General features: G+C 41.4%; 1 protein-coding gene across 2 annotated transcripts in view; it reads left to right on the top strand.

Moving 5' to 3' along the window:
- LOC130403144 (nuclear receptor ROR-alpha A-like) overlaps positions 1 to 18,803 on the top strand; it is an 84,463-nt gene that overhangs the window by 49,293 nt on the left and 16,367 nt on the right. The window contains exon 1 of one of the 2 annotated variants that reach the window (XM_056607337.1): positions 4,023 to 4,258. The exons of the other annotated variant lie outside the window; for it this stretch is intronic. Within the exon in view, the coding sequence (XP_056463312.1) occupies positions 4,231 to 4,258 (28 nt within the window). The 5' untranslated portion in view covers positions 4,023 to 4,230. Of the gene's footprint in view, positions 1 to 4,022; positions 4,259 to 18,803 lie in introns of those variants that run through there. 2 annotated transcript variants of the gene reach the window in all.

The raw sequence follows: 18,803 nt of genomic DNA, 5'->3' as shown, positions 1-18,803 counted from the left end.
TGATGTGTCCTGCCCTAAACAGTTCAGAGTCAAAGGTTCAACATTTCAATCACACATAGTACCAATATAGCAATAGCCACCGTAGATCATACAGGCCAACTTTAATTCATTATTTAACCTACAATGTTTGCATCGCTCCATGGCTACGCAAAACCGAAGAGTATTTAAATATTCTCACACTTTGCATGCATCAAGTGCAGTTTGTAGACTCAAAGAAATCTATTATTAGGTTGAATTGTTGATTCAGTACCAGGGCTAACCAGTACCCATCTGTTAAATCTCATTTGTGTATCTGCTGCAAAGCGGCTAAGATTCCATTTCCCAGAAGCACAATTTTCATCAAAGGTCACTGAATATTAAGCGATTACTTGGCTCAACATGATTCATTTGTGCAGATTATATGGAATTCAGGTTCAAAATGTTATTTCACTTAAAGTAGAATAATTTGCCATGATTTCGACCCCCTCTACCATCAACCTCGTACACTTGACTACTTGATACTGAAAGATTAATTTCATTTCAATTTTCCATAAAAGTCATTCTTAAAAAATTATTCTTGACTTTATATCCATTAAATGATTCTCTTGTAGCAGGCAGTATCTGCTATGATTGCTTTCTGACCTCTGCTCCTATAAGAGCACCAGTCTGGCTAGTCCCACTATGTGGACATCACCGCCCCTATCTCTTTATAGTGTGCTGCCCAACTCCTACACTAAGCAGGGAGAGAGGGGGAGAGAGAGGGGGAGAGGGGGGGAGAGAGAGAGAGAGATGTGTGTGTCAGCCCGATCCAGAGTATATATCAAATCCCTTCAGGTTGGTGGTGTTGGTGTTAACATGCGAGGAAAAGGCCAAGCTCAAACCAACAGTCTTCAGTCTCACAGAGACTGCTGGAGCAGTGTCGCAGACGTCGAAGACTTGCACACGCACATAGAGCATATTGATGAACATGCATGCAGGCATACACACATAAACAGCCGCTCACACAAACACAATAACCTTACATTTATTTAACAGACACTTTTCTCCAAAGCAACTTACAGTAGGAGCATTCAGCCATGACAAAATACCTCATAAAGTGCAAGACTAATTTAAGACCAGACTAATTCACAAAATAAGCAAAGCATTTGCTTTCAAGTGCTACAATCTAGAAACAATAGATAGAGAAAGAGAGAGACACACACACACACACACACACACACACACACACACACACACACACACACACACACACACACACACACACACACACACACACACACACACACATACACACACTCGCTCTCACTGACACACACACAAACACACACACACACACACACACACACACACACACACACTGACACACAACACACACACACACACACACACCACACACACACACACACACACACACACACACACACACACACACACACACACACACACACACAAACATTAAGATCCACTCACTCACACATTGGAAAACGTCATTTATTTGACCTACTAACTAAGCCAAGCCGTGTCCTGTCACAGGTGCGGTGGGGTAGCCGGTGAAGAGGGATACGATCCTCCAGTGTTCCACCACGGCTACTTATTGGAGCAATTATAGGCTGGCCTACTTCTTACCAGCATGGAGCTTTCTTCATCAGCCTGTTTGGTTGAGAGATAGGTTTGCCATTCTGGGGGCAGATGGGGTATGGGTGGGGGAGGGGGGTGGGGGCATAAGGGGACAGGTTGCCAGGTAATTAGGATGTGGGCGGGTTGGTTGGGGGGAAAGGGTTGGAGGGGAGCGGGTGCAGTTGGATGGTTGATGTGTTTTTCCTTCCAGCTATATTTCACAGCAGCCTGCTTGTTTCTTGCTCTCTCAATTGCTCTTACTATTTAATAATTTTGTGATAGATAAATCTGAAACGTTGATTACGCGGCTGGAAATCAGTTTGAACAGGAGGGGGGGGGGGGCACACACATATGTCAGAGCAAATAAAACACAAGCTTGCAGATTTGTCTGGTTTCCGAGCTGCAAATGTGGTGTACACCACTTGAGGCATACAGACATAAGATGTTTTTAGCGTCATGCTTCATGTTATGGAATGAGGAGCGATATGGTTAGAGAAGGTACACTTTAGAAGGAAAAGAGATTATGTGGGAAAACAGTTATCCTGTTGATGCTTACTTGACATTTTCAGTGATCTTCAAAAAAGGAACATAAAGACAACATGAGACGCAAATGAAATACATCATACAACGTTTGAGTTCAGTCTGGGTGATACAACATGCTCACTAGCCTTGAACCTACATGGTACTTTAAACCTGTTGTAGTAAGCCAGTGGGATGAGAGGAAGAATGACAAGTTGAAGATGAGCTGAGAGAGAAAGAGAGAGCGAGGGAGAGCGAGAGGGAAAACAAAGTGTCACAAAAAGAGGTGACAAAACAACAACAGAAAAACAGGCCAGACAGAAACAGACAAAGAAGAGTGAAAGAAGAGTGAATGAAGAGTGAAAGAAGCACACTTTCAGACACAGGACCCCGAGGTGGGGAGGGGGTTGATGTGGAATGGAGGGAAGCAAGAGGAGAACAGAGGGGGAGAGGGAGATCCATTACCCTGAATGCCCTCCTCCTGTCTCTGAGGACAGAGTGCCCTCAACTCACCCCAACATTGGTTCCTGATTGTTTCGTTGTTGGGGATCTAGAGGGACACCTCGCACAACCCCACCCCCAGCCTGTTCGCCATAACACACACCATCGGCTTATTGGAAAATATGCGTTTTGTTTGCGGCCTGTTTATTTTTCCATTTGGCATTGAAGGTGGGAGGACCCTTCCTTTTTATTTTTCTCTGACAGAGAGAGAGAGAGAGAGAGAGAGAGAGAGAGAGAGAGAGAGATATAGGAGAGAGAGAGAGAGAGAGCTAGAGGATATAGTAGAGCAGAGCGAGAGATCGATAGAGAGAGATAACCAAGAAGAGAGAGGGAGGAGATAGAGGAGAGAGCGAGAGTGAGAGAGAGAGAGGGGAGAAGGTAGGAGAACAAGAGTAGAGACTCGGAGTAGCAGAGCTCGAGAGAGAGAGAGAGAGAGAGAGAGAGAAAGTAACTAGGCAGGTGGCTGTAAAGTGTGGTTCTTAAGAGAGCCATTTGCCACAGGTGACAGTGATTATTGTTCCTCATTCTGGAGGAGTTTCCACGGTATTAGTTGTTCCGTTCCTAAAGAGGCAGATTTAAACAGGACCAGTCTGTTTATATTCATTATATTGTCTGTGGAGTTCAATAAGTTTGTTTATATTCATATCATCTGTAGAGTTTAATAACTCATCTGTTTATATTCCTCATATCATCCATGGAGTTGAATAAGTTTGGCCAAGCACAATGTAGAAAATGTTTCCCTATGAACTAATATTTGGATTGTCGTGTTGGGGTTCCAGGTAACCGTGTAACTGAAGGTTGCACAACGTCCAAGGTCGTGAACCCCATTTGGGACTAACGGATGATGTTGGGGGCAATTAGCAAACCGCACAAAGTAAATGCCACTGCACTCTGGAACACGCCACCCTGCATTCTGGTTGGTTGGGGACACATTCACCATTTCCATTACGTTCTGTGACCTTTGGGAGATTTTTAATGCCATAGAATAATAATAAGTGAAGATCACAGTGTTGCAACTTATATGTAATATATGAAACAAGTTCAGAAAATGTTTGAATTATTGTTCTCTCTCTCTCTCTCACTCTCACTCTCTCTCTCTCTCTCTCTCTCTCTCTCTCTCTCTCTCTCTCTCTCTCTCTCTCCTCTCTCTCTCTCTCTCTCTCTCTCTCTCTCTCTCTCAAGGCCTGTGTAGGTTAAACATACGTAAATATTTTACATGAATAGCTGCTGTTTTGTCAGTTTAATTCAAACGGAAAAACGAGATGTTGTTTTTTCAGACGCTCTCAATGCGCTCACACGAGCGGCCTGACAGAGCGGCTCCATGTGAAACACTTCATTTGGCTCCCTGCGCCGTCAATCATCTGGGTGGGCGGGGTCGGGGGCGGGCCGTCTGCAGCCGTCCCGGTCACGAGGATTCTCATGCTGTTTAGCTGCGAGGTTCTGAGCGAGCAGACAACTGAGAGAAAGCGTTCAGTAAAAGGATACACACAAACTCAGACACACAAGCACACGCACAAGAACTGAGAGAGTTCTATAAAGAACGAGATCTAGAGAGGGAACTTAACGGAGTCTTTGCGTGACTGGGCCTCTTTCTCATGGACCTGGACTTTAACGATGTATTTTGTGATTTCAGCCATGAAAGGTAAGAGACGGGTAGATGTTTTTGCCTTGTTGCTTTGTTTTTTTATTGTGTTTTGATGCGCTGCGTGTTGTAAAAGGTGTTTTGGCCGGGCGTTGTTTTTATTTTTTTATTTTTATTTTTTTTCTGAAAATGCAATCACATTGATTTCGCAATCCAAATGTCGAGTTTCATTGGTAGGCTCTAAATTGCACAAGCGCCTACAACACCGCCCGAAGCGTTGGCATAATCGATCGAAACATACTGTATCACAGTGTATAAGATATTAATAACATTGCATGCAACCTCACTTTGGTAGCCTACGCATAGCTACCAAACATATGATCATGTCCTGACATTACAGAATGGCATGACAACTATTTACTGTAAATTAAAGTCATTCCAACAACATTCATGACATAATGACAGTTTGCCTATACCACAACACATCTCTTACTGGGACCACACGGCCTTCCAGTGATTCGAATATATTAAATACAGTGTATTGGTAAGAACGTATAGACATAGGCCTATGCTATGTCATGTTTGGTGTAATTCTATTTGTCTGATTGTTGGGAAGTTTGCAATTCTGTTTGATGGTCAATGTTTGTTGAGTGTTAGATATTGCTTTATTGGTATTTGTAATGAAGTCTTATCAAGGTATATGGCCACGGTCTACATTCAAACTTTGAATGTAAAATTTGCACATGAAAGGGTGATTGTTTTCTTATAACTGACATTTTGTATTCATTTTATATCTCCGTTTACAGTAGGCCTACAGCACTTGCCGAACTTAAGATGTTTTTAAACTGCATTCACTTTTCATATGGACTTCTACTAAGACAACACACACGGACACACACACGGACACACACACGACACACACACACACACACACACACACACACACACACACACACCACACACACACACACACACACACACTCACACTCACACTCACACTCACACTCACACTCACACTCACACTCAATCACAAACAAACACGATGCTCGTGTCTCGCAGACCGTTGTATATATATTAGTCAGGTTGTGCCGCGATTTGAATGGAATCCCAACACAGTGGAGTCATCTCACAGTCCTGGGGATGCAGAGATCAACCACAGCAAAAGAGAGCTGTTTGAAATTATTTTCTATAGTGCAACAGATATCCTTTTGAAATTATTTCCCATAGAGTTTCGAGCACTGCCCTCATTTTGTTTTACAATATGTTCTATATTTCGGGTTGTGATTTATTGAATTAATTTATTAATGAAGTTGTAGCTCAAAAATAGACAATAATGTATATTTCTGTCAGTTTCTTCAATAATGCCAAGATTTTTCAAAATATTTTTAAATGTTAAAAAAAAAATTGAATTGATATTCTAAACTGTGTCTTGTGGCACCTGCTTGCCGGTGAAAAAGCACACCTGCACTTGCATGCAGAAGCATGAATAGCAACATGGTTGCGATAAAACCACCAAAGCAAAGATGCACGAGAAGCAATGACCCAGCCTCTCATACTGTGTATTCCCCTGTAAAAAAAATTGGGTTGATCACATGTCAGTTAAAAATACATTTGCAACAGAAAATGCTCTTACATACCGGTATCACTGTCTGTAACTGTTGCCCACACTCGGTTTGTCATTCTAGCTTGATAATTTCTTTATTGCCTCCTTTCTTTCTTTCTGGCGTGCCTAGCCTTTACTGTTTTTCTTACTTTTAAAATTGCTCAGTGCGTATTTTCTCAACCCGCCAAAGTGTTTGAGAGGCAGGCGTTTCCCTGCACTTCCTCCCCCAAATTAGGGATGGGCATTTCGGACAAAAATCCCATTTGATATTCGCTGAGAAGTATTCTAATAATATTCTAAAATCAGTCAATCAAGAACCCCCCACGCACGCACCTCCTATACACGCACACACAATGACACAGGGAGAGGCTTCTATGAGTTGTATGAAATCAATCTGTTTATTTCAACAACTGCGCCATCAACATTCAACATCAAAATGATTTCAACTTGGGCTTAGGCAGATAGGCCTACATTCGCGAAAACAGATCGTTATTTATTTTACTGAACACAGCCTGCATGACGGTGAACTAGACACGTCTTTAGCATATAGGAACTATGACCAAAAAAATAACGATTTGTTACCAGCATTCGTAGTGTTGATCAGCAGAGAAATAGTCTGCCAAAGACGTTTGCGTCGCTTAGCAACCGAGGACGCTGGGGTTGAAGTTACCGGACTACTTGCGGAGTGATACGACAGAAAAAAATAAATCCACTTTCCTTGACATTGGTCATTATATGCTTGGCAAAGAGGAATTATCAAAAAATGATTCACCACTGGAAGTTGTGAAGGCCCATGCAAGTGAACGAAGAGTTCAACAGCATTGAGAAGAGCCGTGTATTAAATAACGATAGTCGCATTCATTATTCGATTTTCTACGTTCTACTCAGACTATTCGACTATTCGTCGATCGTTACCCATCCCTACCCTAAATCATTACAAATTACCTCTGAAAACATTGTCATGCCATTCATGTTGCCTTCCAGTTCATACTCCCATGCAGTGATGCCTGGAGACCATTAAAAAGTATCAGTGATGTAACTACCAGACATTAAACTCCCATTATTCATATATGCATATTTTATATGGACGGACTGGTAAATCTACCTTTGCTTGGACGGAAGCCAGCTGTAGTTCAACCTCTCCCTCCAAACGGTCACTCTTTAACAGAGGGTACGGTGCCCTGTAAGAGTCAAAAAATGAATTCTTGGTATACAAAGTTTAGAGGGCCAAGGTGACATGTGATAGCCATTTATTAGAAGGGCTGCTTTAACCTTGTATTCTCCTCAAAATACATCTTTCAAAGCAAGCTGCCTTACATTTTAGCCAACCTTGAAATCAATTATATCTGGCATCTTCATACTCTCGCTTGTGATATGTTAATGAGTATGATTCCCTACACACTTCCACTGATGACAAATAGTTTTCCGTATGAATTAGGGATGCGCGAAGGCTGGAGTCTATGCTTAGCTCCGAAACTAATCCTTTTCTTTCTCACCCAACTCCTTATGATGTGATATCAAAGCCAATAGTTAGTTTAGTTTGTTGTCAATTCAGAACTGACTTTTCAATGGGACGCAGATCCACAGGACCACTACAACTACGGGCTTGCAATTCGTCCATGTGTCTATGTATTTATTAATATTTGACAAAGTAAGTAAATGGGCTAGCCTATTATTCTGCCTTTTAATTAAAGATAAGATCAGTATTGGTATCAGCGGATACTTAAGACATAAAGCCGTTTATGTCATTTTTAAACATACCATCTGCTTGCAATAACAACACATGTTGGTATAGCATATTGTGTGGTGTTGCAAACATATGCTGTGAGGTCACTCACCATTTGTTCAAATTGTGATATATTTGTCTATCCTGAAAAACTGGAAATTGTGAGCCGGATGCTTCCAAACTCCTTTAACACTTAGTACACTTATTGAATCCAGGTAGGCATTGATTGGCCTGGTGCTTTCATAATTCTGAGAGTCTGGTTGTGTGTGCTTGTGCTTGTGCATGTAGGTGTGTGTGTCTGATTTAAATTCCTGGTCTATGTCGAAACACTTCAAGAGGCAATTAGCTGCCAAAGATATGCCATAGGATTACAGCAGGCTTTGGGTGAGGAGATTAGTTAACTGTACCCTGGCGGGAGGGGATGAGAGAGAGAGAGAGAGAGAGAGAGAGAGAGAGGAGAGAGAGATAGAGAGAGAGAGAGAGGAGAGAGAGAGAGAGAAGAGAGAGAGAGAGAGAGAGAGGAGAGAGAGAGAGAGAGAGAGAGAGAGCGAGCGAGAAGAGAGAGGAGAGAGGGGTAGTTGGTAGTTGGGGTTGCTATTGGTCGCTCGTCAGTGCTTCCCCTGCCCCGTCATGGTTGTCCTAGGAACAACCCCCCGCTGTGCCTGAACAGGCCAGTCTCTCCTCCTCCGCTCTCTCCTCTCGCTCCTCTCGCTCTCTCTCTCATTCTCTCTCCTCTCAGCCTCGCTCCTCTCTCTATTGTCTCTCTCTCACGCACTCACTCTCACTCACTCACTCACCCCTACACACACACATGTACACACACAGGTGTGTATGAGTATGTTCAGCTGTAGGTGTATGGAGGGATGTTGCTCTGCTCCCGTAACCTTACCAGGACTCAGATGGCGGGAACTGTTGAACCCAGAATGGTTCTATTTAACCAGAATGAACTAGTCACTCATTTAAAAGGGCCTAGTACTTATAGTTTGATCACTAGTCACTTTTCCAAGTTATTCAAATTATACTGACTTTTTATTCGTAAGATGGCAGAGCTTGGGACTTGAGACTTGACATTGAGTCATGAGAAAATACATGGTTAGGTTTAGGAAAACAACTATTTGGTTTGGCTTAGTGTTAAGGATGGAAATAAAGACCTATCAGACATGTAAGACCTGGAGGCAAATCTCTCTTCTGTGCTGACAGCACCAAAAGTAGTGTTTCCATTTGAGCCTGACTTAAACAAACAATTGGCTTATTGGTTTCTTAAACGATTTAGCAAGGCCATAGTTAATCTTCATTAACCGTCAATTTCAAGAAAGTAGAAAATAGTTTGAACTATGAATAACTAAGTCATGTCATTTATTGAATAACTAAGTCATTGTCAAGTAACGTGCCTGGGGAGAATATCACAGTGGACTAAGAACTGTTCCCTCCAAAAGTTCAGTTTCTTTGACGTTGTCTACAGGGTTTCCCTTCAAGTGTCTTCGGTCAATGAATGAGGTCTTTACAAACTGTTTGAACGCTGGCTCCAGAACGGTACGGAATAGAACCGATTCTTCTAGTAAATAGTGGGTGACGCTGTCAATAAGCGCTCACCACTGATTGCTGTCAAGTTGGTATTTCGCTCCTCTCGCAAAAGCTCCCAACTGTCGCTGCCGGCCTGAGGTTGTACCCTTACCTGAGGCAGCTATGGTGCTGCAAAGTCCGGCCAGTGCCTCAGGGTGGTCCATCCTTAGATCTGACCATAGATAAGGGACGGATACCTTTTCTGCTAATGTGGCCTACTGCCATGTCTGAATGCCCCGGCTGCCCCTTCGCGTCTTGCTCAAAACAAAAATGTGCTCACACAGGCGACAAGACTTTTTGCTGCGGGGACCGTCAACTTCATGGGCAACACCACATAGAAGAAGTGTGTTCGCTATTAGCACATGAATCGAACTCCCAACTTTTTCCTTAATGCTTGTCTTTTTTGTCTCTGTACTGTGTGAATAAATATTGAATGATGTAGACGAAAATAGAGTATTGCGGTGAAGCGCTTATCGTCACAGCCCTACTTCAAACAGTACATCGCAAACCAACCTGACAAGTTTTGTCATCAAATTCTGGATCGCGTCCGATGCCAAATACACATTCCTTATTTACAATATTATTGTAAATGATTTACAAGTCAAGAAACTGCCTGAAACTTTGTAGGTTGAAATGTTACTACTGATAATTTCTTTACATCAATCGCACCGGCGAATAATCTTTTGGCTCACAACACTACTTTAATTCCCATCTAAATCTCATCTAAATCTGGAGGACATAGAACCCTGGAATATAGGAAAACCCCGCCCCAGTTAAATTAAAATTGGGGAGAACCTTGATTGATTTCAGATATCCGGTGACACTAAGCATGCAAATTATGTGGTTTATTGTGTGCTATTAAAGGAGAAAAGCAGCCCTTTAACGGTGGAAAAACCAGTAGATTGAACTCTAGAACCCAAACACCGGCCGATTTAATCGCCACCGATATTATCGCCACCGATATATTGGTCGGATCCTACAATGCAAGGTTGAACATGTTGATTCACAGTTGATATAAGTTATTTTCTTTTTAGATTAACTTGCGAGGCAATTATCCTCAGGCAATCCCATGGGTGTCAAACTCATTTCAGGTTGCGGGCTGTAATCATACTATCATTCAAAGACCAAATCAACCGGGATAGCAGCTTGAAATATTAGAGGCGGTTTGATGGTGACATAAGCGTGTCGCTATCAACCTTCCGATCTTAAGTCACTGTGGATGACGACAACTTTAATGTCTTTGATCATGTCTCAGATAAATGTTGTTTTTCCTGTTTCCAGTGTTGGGATTCGGATAATTTATCCTTCTGGGAATTTGTTTGAACCAGCTTTAGCATTTTAGAGTAAACAAGGTAACGGATGGTGCATCTTATAACGGTCTTGACTCTTCTTGTCTCATTAGTATTCGCTGGCTGCTTCCACTAATTATGCATCATGATGGGCATAGTATTAGCTAAACAACATGCTCATCTCCCTTCTTATCTCATATTTAGGGAACTAAGAAGGGTATGCAGGCTTATTATTTAGAAAATCCGCTTTTATATCATCATCATTCAGCCATTTATATAATGTGAGCTGAATATTATAAGAAAAAAATGTGATAAATTATTAAACATTTGTCAACGATGGGTCTATAATATGTAAAATCATATTTGACACATTATTAGCCAAGGACAACCATGTTGTGAATATTAAAATACAACTGGACAGAAGTGATAATATTCGCTGGTCAGGTAGATGCGTGTTTGATCTCAATCGGAAACCTGAAACCTGCATCAGTAACTTGTAAAAGTCTTATTTTAGCTAAATCAGCAGTAGAAACCAATTAGAAAAGGGAGTTGGACTGGTTTGAGTTCTAGGATTACACTGTAGACCCTGGTTATAACATCTGTTAGAGGCTTTGATAGCGTCACTAAGCTAAGATACCAGATTTGGATTATTAGACTGCTTAGTCTGATTCATCTGCTAATAGTGTGAACTAACTAAACTGTGTTTTTGTACTCCATGTGTCATTCCATATTTCTCTCCTTCTCACGCCACGCCACACATCAGCCATCTGGAGCTTATGGTCACTACAGTCGTGTAAAATACAGTAACAATGTACATGTTTGCTGTCAAAATTTGATAGAAAGTGATTTAGTCTCCTGAGAAGGGTGTTATTTTTTGTTGTGCCATATGGTGCATGCTTGAATTATAAGGTAGACAAATCCCTATTTTGTCCATTCCTTGATGAGGAAAGGTTTACAATATTCAAAATAACTCTTCTTTAAATCTCATTTAATTTCTGACCAGCTGGACCAAAAAGTTTTTAACAAAGTCCCCATTAGTCTCATGTTCAGGGTATTTGTGGAACAATGGGAACCTATTAGCGAGAAACAAAGAGCTTGATCCTGCATGTGACTACTCATCCAAGAAACCAGCATTGAAGGAGATGCTGAACAAGCATCACATGTGATGCTTGTTTTGTCCCTAACATGCTTAGGGACAAGCAAAGCATCGACATGGAAAACGGAGGACAATAAGTTAATAAGTTAAGTTTGCACACAAAACCTGTGTGGATAGGCACAAACAGACAAAAAGAAAAAGACTTGAGTAAAGACAGAAAAGGGGAAAGATTAAATTAGAGGGAAGATAAAAGGTTTAGATGGAACTGGATGGATCAAAGAAATAACCAGATACTGTGTTGATTGAAGATAATCATAAAGCAATAAGGATGAAACGTAGAGCTTTGGGGCGTGTGTCAAGGAGGCATTGTTGTGTGCATCATCATGCATAAGCTTAAAGCGAGCTGACAGCAAAACAGACATCATATTCATTAAAGTAATGTATGGGCTTTCCTTTCATTTGACCAACTGTGTCCTTTCTAGATTTGTCTTGTCTTGTTTGCTCAGCAGTGATGGTAATCATTGTTTACCTATATATAGTTGTGTGCGTTTGTGTGTATTTGTTCTATACTGTATACATTACAGGCTTGACGGCTCCACACAGCAATCAAACAAACTAGTGTGTTCAGTGCATGGCTTAGCCTCAAGCCAGTGGCATTGTGTGTAATACAAATGAATGGAAATCCATCTCTGTGTAAATGTTTAATATGTCTTGTGCCTCTGTGTCATATTCAAGTATTGGAGAAGGTTGACGAATAGGTAGAAGACAGCGACTTATTCAACTTACATCAGATTGTTCAAGTCAAGTAAATCAAACTCTTTATTTCTCTTTCTAAATGTTGAATTTCAGAAATGGTTATTATGGATGTTTCTATTCAGTGATCTAAAATGCCAAATCCAAAGAAGCATGCAAGCCCTGCCCTGTTTGCATAATCATTGGCTACTTCATTGTTGCACATATTTCTTGTATTTACTAGGGCTGGATTACTAAACACATTTCCACCATAACTGAAGCTGTTCAGCAGCTCAAATTACCACCATTTCACCACTACTGTGTAAAGCACTCTCCGACAGTGGGATAAGTCTTTGTTATCTCATGTTTATGGATGATTGCACTCACACTTGGGATTCAAGTGGTTTAGGGGGTACCTCTACTCTAGCTCCAGTATGAGCTAAATATTTTGATACGTCTATATGAACCTACTCTAAAGGCATTACTTTCTGGGTTGTGCTCAATGCTGTTACCCTTTGAACTGCTATTAAGGGTATATTGATTCAGATTAGTTAACAAATGAAGGGTTAAAGGGTTTTTAAGCCACTGATTAAAAAGTTACTGTTCATGGAAAGCAAGATTGTCTTAAGCTGCAGATGATTTGGGGTCTGTTTCAAATTTCCATGCTCGATAACACACTGTACGCAGGGTGACCTACTGTCTCTCAGGTGAATACAGTTCTGTAGCAGCTGCCACGTGGCCCGGCTCCTATCAAAACATAAAGCATATCTCAATGAATACTCACTTTTTTCGTGTTTGTTGGTAATTACGATATTTTCCACTTAATGTACAATTTGTTCATTGTGGACTTGGACTATGACACAAGGAGTTTTGCTTCCTCTTAGTCACACGCAGCTAAGATGAACTAGTAACCACTTTCATGGTGATGCAAATTTATGCAAATCCAATTCACTACGAAATAGAACATGAATGTGTGCTGTTTCGTTAACAATTGATATAAGCACACAAAAGATGTTTGTTTCTGCACTATATATTATGTATTGTTTATGGTCAAGCCTTAAAGCCGCAAATAGCCATGTCCTTGTATTTATAGCAGAAGCTAGCACAGAATCCTAACACTTCAAATACGTGCAGATTAATGAATGTGTGTGTGTGCATGGGTGGGTAGGTGTGGATGTGTGTCTATGGTGTCTGCCGACCAAACATTTCTGAATGTTTTGTTGGTTTTGGCATGAGCTTTAATTGTGATGCACTTAAGCTTAAAACTCGTGACAAAGATAAGAAGCTACTGTTTTCTAGCCGGCTACATCACAACTCTAAAGACCTAAACATGCCCAGGCATCTGCAGCCTGTAAGCAACACCCTGCATCTGCAACATCACTGCGACCTAGTGAAGGTGCCATGAGATGTTGTGGACCACTAATTGGTGCATTGACGTTGGGTGGCTGCATGCGCAAACCCCTCAGTTTCAGCCTACAGCTAGCATAGCATAACTTTGATTCTAAGATGCATTGAGATCTCATTATTGCTCTTCTTTTGAAATGTTTGTTGCAGTCGAGAGTGTTGCCCACATTGGCTGTATGGTTGGTTGATAAATCACTGAAAATCCCCCCAAAAAAATAGTTTGGGACATTGTTACCGGATTAAGGAAAACAATGCCGAAGCATGTCGCCTCAACAGACCTCAGGCACCCACCCGAGTTACAACCCCCACAACACACGTCAATGCTGGGACACACACACAAAACTTCCACCCCTGACAGTGTTGTCACCAAAAGGCCTCCTACGACTGGGTCTGATTCCGCTCCTTTTTATCAGCCCGTCACTGATGCCAGCCCTAGCAGACAGCAGCTCTGACACTGGCAGTCACCTGAGGACTCAGGAACGATGATACATCCCCGACTGTGACCAATCTTTCATGTCATCTCAGTCACAGCAAAGAGTGTCTGTTGCAACACAGTGGTGTCGTCAGCCTGCTGTTGACAACGCTATCAACATTACATCTAGCGGTTTATTCCATATCGCCTCTGAAATGTTTACAAGGGGAACTTTTATTTATTTTTTTTCACCACAAGCCACCGATCTCGACAAAGATTTTGACATTGTAAATCAGAATGATTGGGTCGAACAGGGATTGGATGGCAGGAGTTTGCGGTTTCAGAGTGTCAAAAACAAGTTTCTCTCTCTCTTTATTTCTTCTCTCTCTCACTATACGATGCATCAAAGACAACCATATCTGTGCACTGCAGACTATCAATAACTAGTCTCTTCTTGGTACCATCATGATCTCGCAAGTTCACATTGCCTTCCTCGTGATGATCGATCTGTCCTCGAGCACGTTGAAAGCCTCTTGACTGACGGTGAAACAAGGAGCGCCACAGTCTGGCGGAGTTGAGATACAATGGCGGTTGCCTGAGCAGAGTGTAGCAATCTGTGAAGCAATCATATCAGTTATATACAAGATAGTACTGCGTAATTATGTTAAAAGATTAACAGGAACTGCAGTGAAGGCTTTTCCCATAGAATCTGGCAGAATCTTCCTTTACTTCCAACCAGATTCTTGTTTACGCTCTTAAGGTGCGGACACACCAAAAGCGTTACCCGCGTACCACGCGTATAAAATCGGCAATTTTTCCATAGGGAAGCATTGGTTTACGCGCGTATGAGGCGCGTACATGCGTTACATGCGTATAAGCAACATTTTACTTGCGTTAGGGGCGTATGAGGCGCGTATATATATTTGATATTACTATATGTTTTTTTGTGAAAAGGAATGACATGCTGAAGTGGTACAGCCAACCTGTGTTGCATTGTTTGCAATGAAAGAGAGCTGGACCACATTGAAAAGCACCATTTGGCGTGAATGATGGCCTTCTAAACCTGAATTGGAGCTAGTTGGATACACTTCTTAACAGAAATATTGCCCGACAGTTTTTTTGTGTTGGGATGAAAGAGATAATCAGCACATATTACTAAAATGCTTCAAAAATATATTGCCTACCCTAGCTTTAAGACTCGAAACATCGCTTGTTTAATCTTTTATACTTCAATTCAAGTATTTGTCCAGTCACAGCTAGGTTTGCAGGAGGAGGATTCCTCTCAGCTAGATATCTTCTTTTGAATCAGGGTTAAAGGTCCATAACCCTGTTTAATCTCTTCCCTACGAAAACATCCCTGTATTTTTTAAAAGCAAAAATGTGTTATTCTGTTTTTATCATTGCCAACATCCCAGTCAAAACCAAATGTCTTTGTGTCAATCTAGCGACACTTATTCCATTATTGCCCAAAAGCAGAAGTCACCGAGCAACCCTGTTGCTTTGCTCCACAGAATCCGTCTGAATGATTAATTTTATGTCTGTGATTTTGGCTGAAGCGTCTGTGTTAAGCGACAGCATGGCACATTTGTGTGTAAGGAAGATCTTGCACCTGGGCAGGAGTTTGTTTACTTCCTCTGCCTCGCTGGCACTAAACACAGATGTTTTTGGAGATCGCATTATTGCCAAATTTATAATGAGGATGAATTCTGCGGACCATAACCTGACAGCTCTTTGTGACTTGCTTTTTTATGCTTTTGGACAACAATGGACGTGCACTTTGTGTTAGTCCATCTGTTCTTTGCTGGACAGAAAACATATCACTCGGACAGCTTTGCACTTAGAAACAAAAAACCGATTAAATATAAATCTGCTTTCATTCATATGTGTGTGTGTGTGTGTGTGTGTGTGTGCCCATGTGTATGTGTTTCTGTTTCTGCGAGCATTAGCATGTACTCGGTTATTTGAATGTGTGTTTTTATTAACAGTGTAGTGTGAGAAGGACTTTTTCTTGCTTTAGGCATGTTGTTTCCTCAACCACTCTGCCTACATTAACATTTTTCAAATAGGAAAGTACCTCTCTTCATTCATGGAGGCAGAAGTCCTTCACTCCTGTCATTCTGCCATACAATACTGTTGTCACCTTTGAACCATGATGTGTCTGAAACTGAGCTGTAGGGCGCATTGTACAGTATTGCTCAATGTGTATCCTACTGGTTCCAACAGCTTGATTGTTTTTGCTCTGCTTTTAAATGCTGATGGGCCAGATTAGCTTCCAAATAGATGTTGGTGGTTACTTGAGGATTCTCCTTAATGATGTTCTTCTGCCGCAGACCCAGGGGATGGCAGGCCCACAGTGATATATATCTAGAGCTTGCCATAGAAATAATTGCAGGTCTCAAATTAACTGTAATTTCAAGCTGCAGCTTTATTGTAACGTGAGCTTTGATGTTTATGCTGAATCCATAATTCAACAGGGATTAGTGCTCCATAGGATAGAATGAGGCTTGTTATGGTGGATTTGATGTACATTTATAACGAGGGGAGGCAGAGAGACCAAAATAACAATGTCTTAGCATATTTGCTCAATCAATAGAGGATAAATAGATTTGATTTAAAACACGTATTGGATTTATTGTTAGACATATTAGTTTAACCTGTGTTTGCGCATGTGGTAGCCATGTCTTTGTATGAACAACTGTGTATCCCTTTTGGGATTAAAGGTCAGTGTGTGTGTCTGTCTTTGTGCGTGTTTGTGTCAGTGTGACTCGGCATGCAAGCTAAGTTTGTTGCTCTCAATTATATTTGTTGTCTAATAAACAACAAGATCATGGGTATTAATTTCTTCCATCGCATTCTTGACTTGAAACTTGATTTGGAAACTTTGATTGCATTTAAGCACTAAGTAAAAAAGATACTGGGAGGAAATTAAATGCAATAATCTTTATTCTGATTGCCTGTATACATATGTATATATGCAAATAGGAGTCCTTCATTCACTGGCACAATCGTTTTGCCCTTCCTAGCTGAACGTTTGTGACTACAGCTGCATATGGTTTACTCTGGTTCCGCCAAAACAGTGGGTGGTTAATCTCTGCTGGAGCATTGTCTCCAACATCAACATGGTTTACAAAAGTCGGTGATTCAAGAAAACACACACGCCAGAAAACATTGCGCAATTGTCTTGCGCGTGTGTGCTTTATTGCACTTCAGGAACACTGATGAATGCAGGATGATGAGTATGTTGTATTGTATTAAGATAAGATAACACATTATGTTGGGGGGGGGGGGGGGGATTTGATTGTTAAGGTCTCGTCATCCCTCTTGTTTTAACCTTTATGGGCCTTGTTGTTGACTGACTGCAGTGAAATACTTATTCTGAAACACAATTCTAGTGTCTAATCAGGAAGTGGCCCATCAGCTGTGATCTGTTGATAAAATCTTCTGTGGTTGTCTCCTTATCTGTCTTTCTCTCTCTCTCTCTCTCTCTCTCTCTCTCTCTCTCTCTCTCTCTCTCTCTCTCTCTCTCTCCTTCTATCTCCCTCTGTCTCCCTCTATATCTCTGTCCTGGTCTTATCTCTTTATCTAATTCTCACTGTGTCACATGGCTCTCTCTCAGCCGCCATGGCTCAAACCCTGCTCTGCGCTTCACTGTTCTGAGCTCACTTCACTGGTGGAAAATAACCATGTAGTCATTTGTGGATACATGTTTCTGTTAGGCTGGCCTAGAGGCAAAAGAGAAGTAAATCGATACCAGAACCACACATGTGCAAACACACATAACCGCACACATATGCACACCAACACAACACACGCACACAGTATTTTTATATACTTTGTTATAGATTCTAGGCTTCCACCTTTATCACATCTTTTTCTCTCCTTCACCAGCTGCTTTCCTCACACCTCTCACTCCTTTCATACGTCTTGGAACTACACACTTCATTTGTTCTCTAAGTCCAGCCTTTCTGTTCCCTGGATTAGTGGTTGTTTGGTGCCTAGCACAAGTAAACAAGGGATACATTTTGAACATATTGGAGAGTTTTAAATGTAAGTGCTTTGGTTCCAAATTCCAGCCATTGTGTTTTTGAAGATGGGATGTTTTAAGTACCCTGAGTTTATCTTTATTTCATTATAGCTGTGCTGAACATTATTGTCCCCCTCTGGTCTACTATTAACCTACCCAATTCCTTTAGGGAGGGGCAACAGAAGAAGTATTCCAAAAGAGGTATCAGACTATCATTCTAGTCTTAAAAATAACCTTGTGACAAAGTAATCTCATTATATACAATAGTAGCACTGAAAGAGTGGCAATAGCAATGAACGACGCTCTTGTTATCTTATTATCATCTTGCTTCTATTTGTGTTCTGCTGTCAAACATTTCAAAAAGTCGTATTAAATCACAAACCACAATGGGGGGAAGAGCTCCTATTTGCATTTCAATGTTTCCTAGCAGCTACCGAACTGAGTCCTTGTTTGACTCTCATCTTGTGCCTCTATTCTGAGTGTTTAACCTCTTCCGTTTGACTCCCTGTTGTGTGGGCTTGTTCAGTTCAAACAGAATCACAGGGCACAAGTGGAAAAGGAGGCGACTATCCTGCGGGAATCAATAATGCAATGGATTCTATTTAGAGATCATGGGACATGAGATCGGCAGGCCTGTGAGCTACAGAGAGCTGGAAACAATGCATCCTCAGAGTAGGGAACTGGTGCTGGTGACACGACCTCAATAGTACCACAGCTGAACCTGAGGATCCGTCAAAGCTGTGTGTGTGTGTGTGT

This window comes from Gadus chalcogrammus, chromosome 14 (assembly GCF_026213295.1).
Source record: "Gadus chalcogrammus isolate NIFS_2021 chromosome 14, NIFS_Gcha_1.0, whole genome shotgun sequence".
Lineage (NCBI taxonomy): Eukaryota > Metazoa > Chordata > Actinopteri > Gadiformes > Gadidae > Gadus > Gadus chalcogrammus.
Note: the sequence above shows the minus strand (reverse complement) of the source record. Positions and strands in the feature narration are given on the sequence as shown.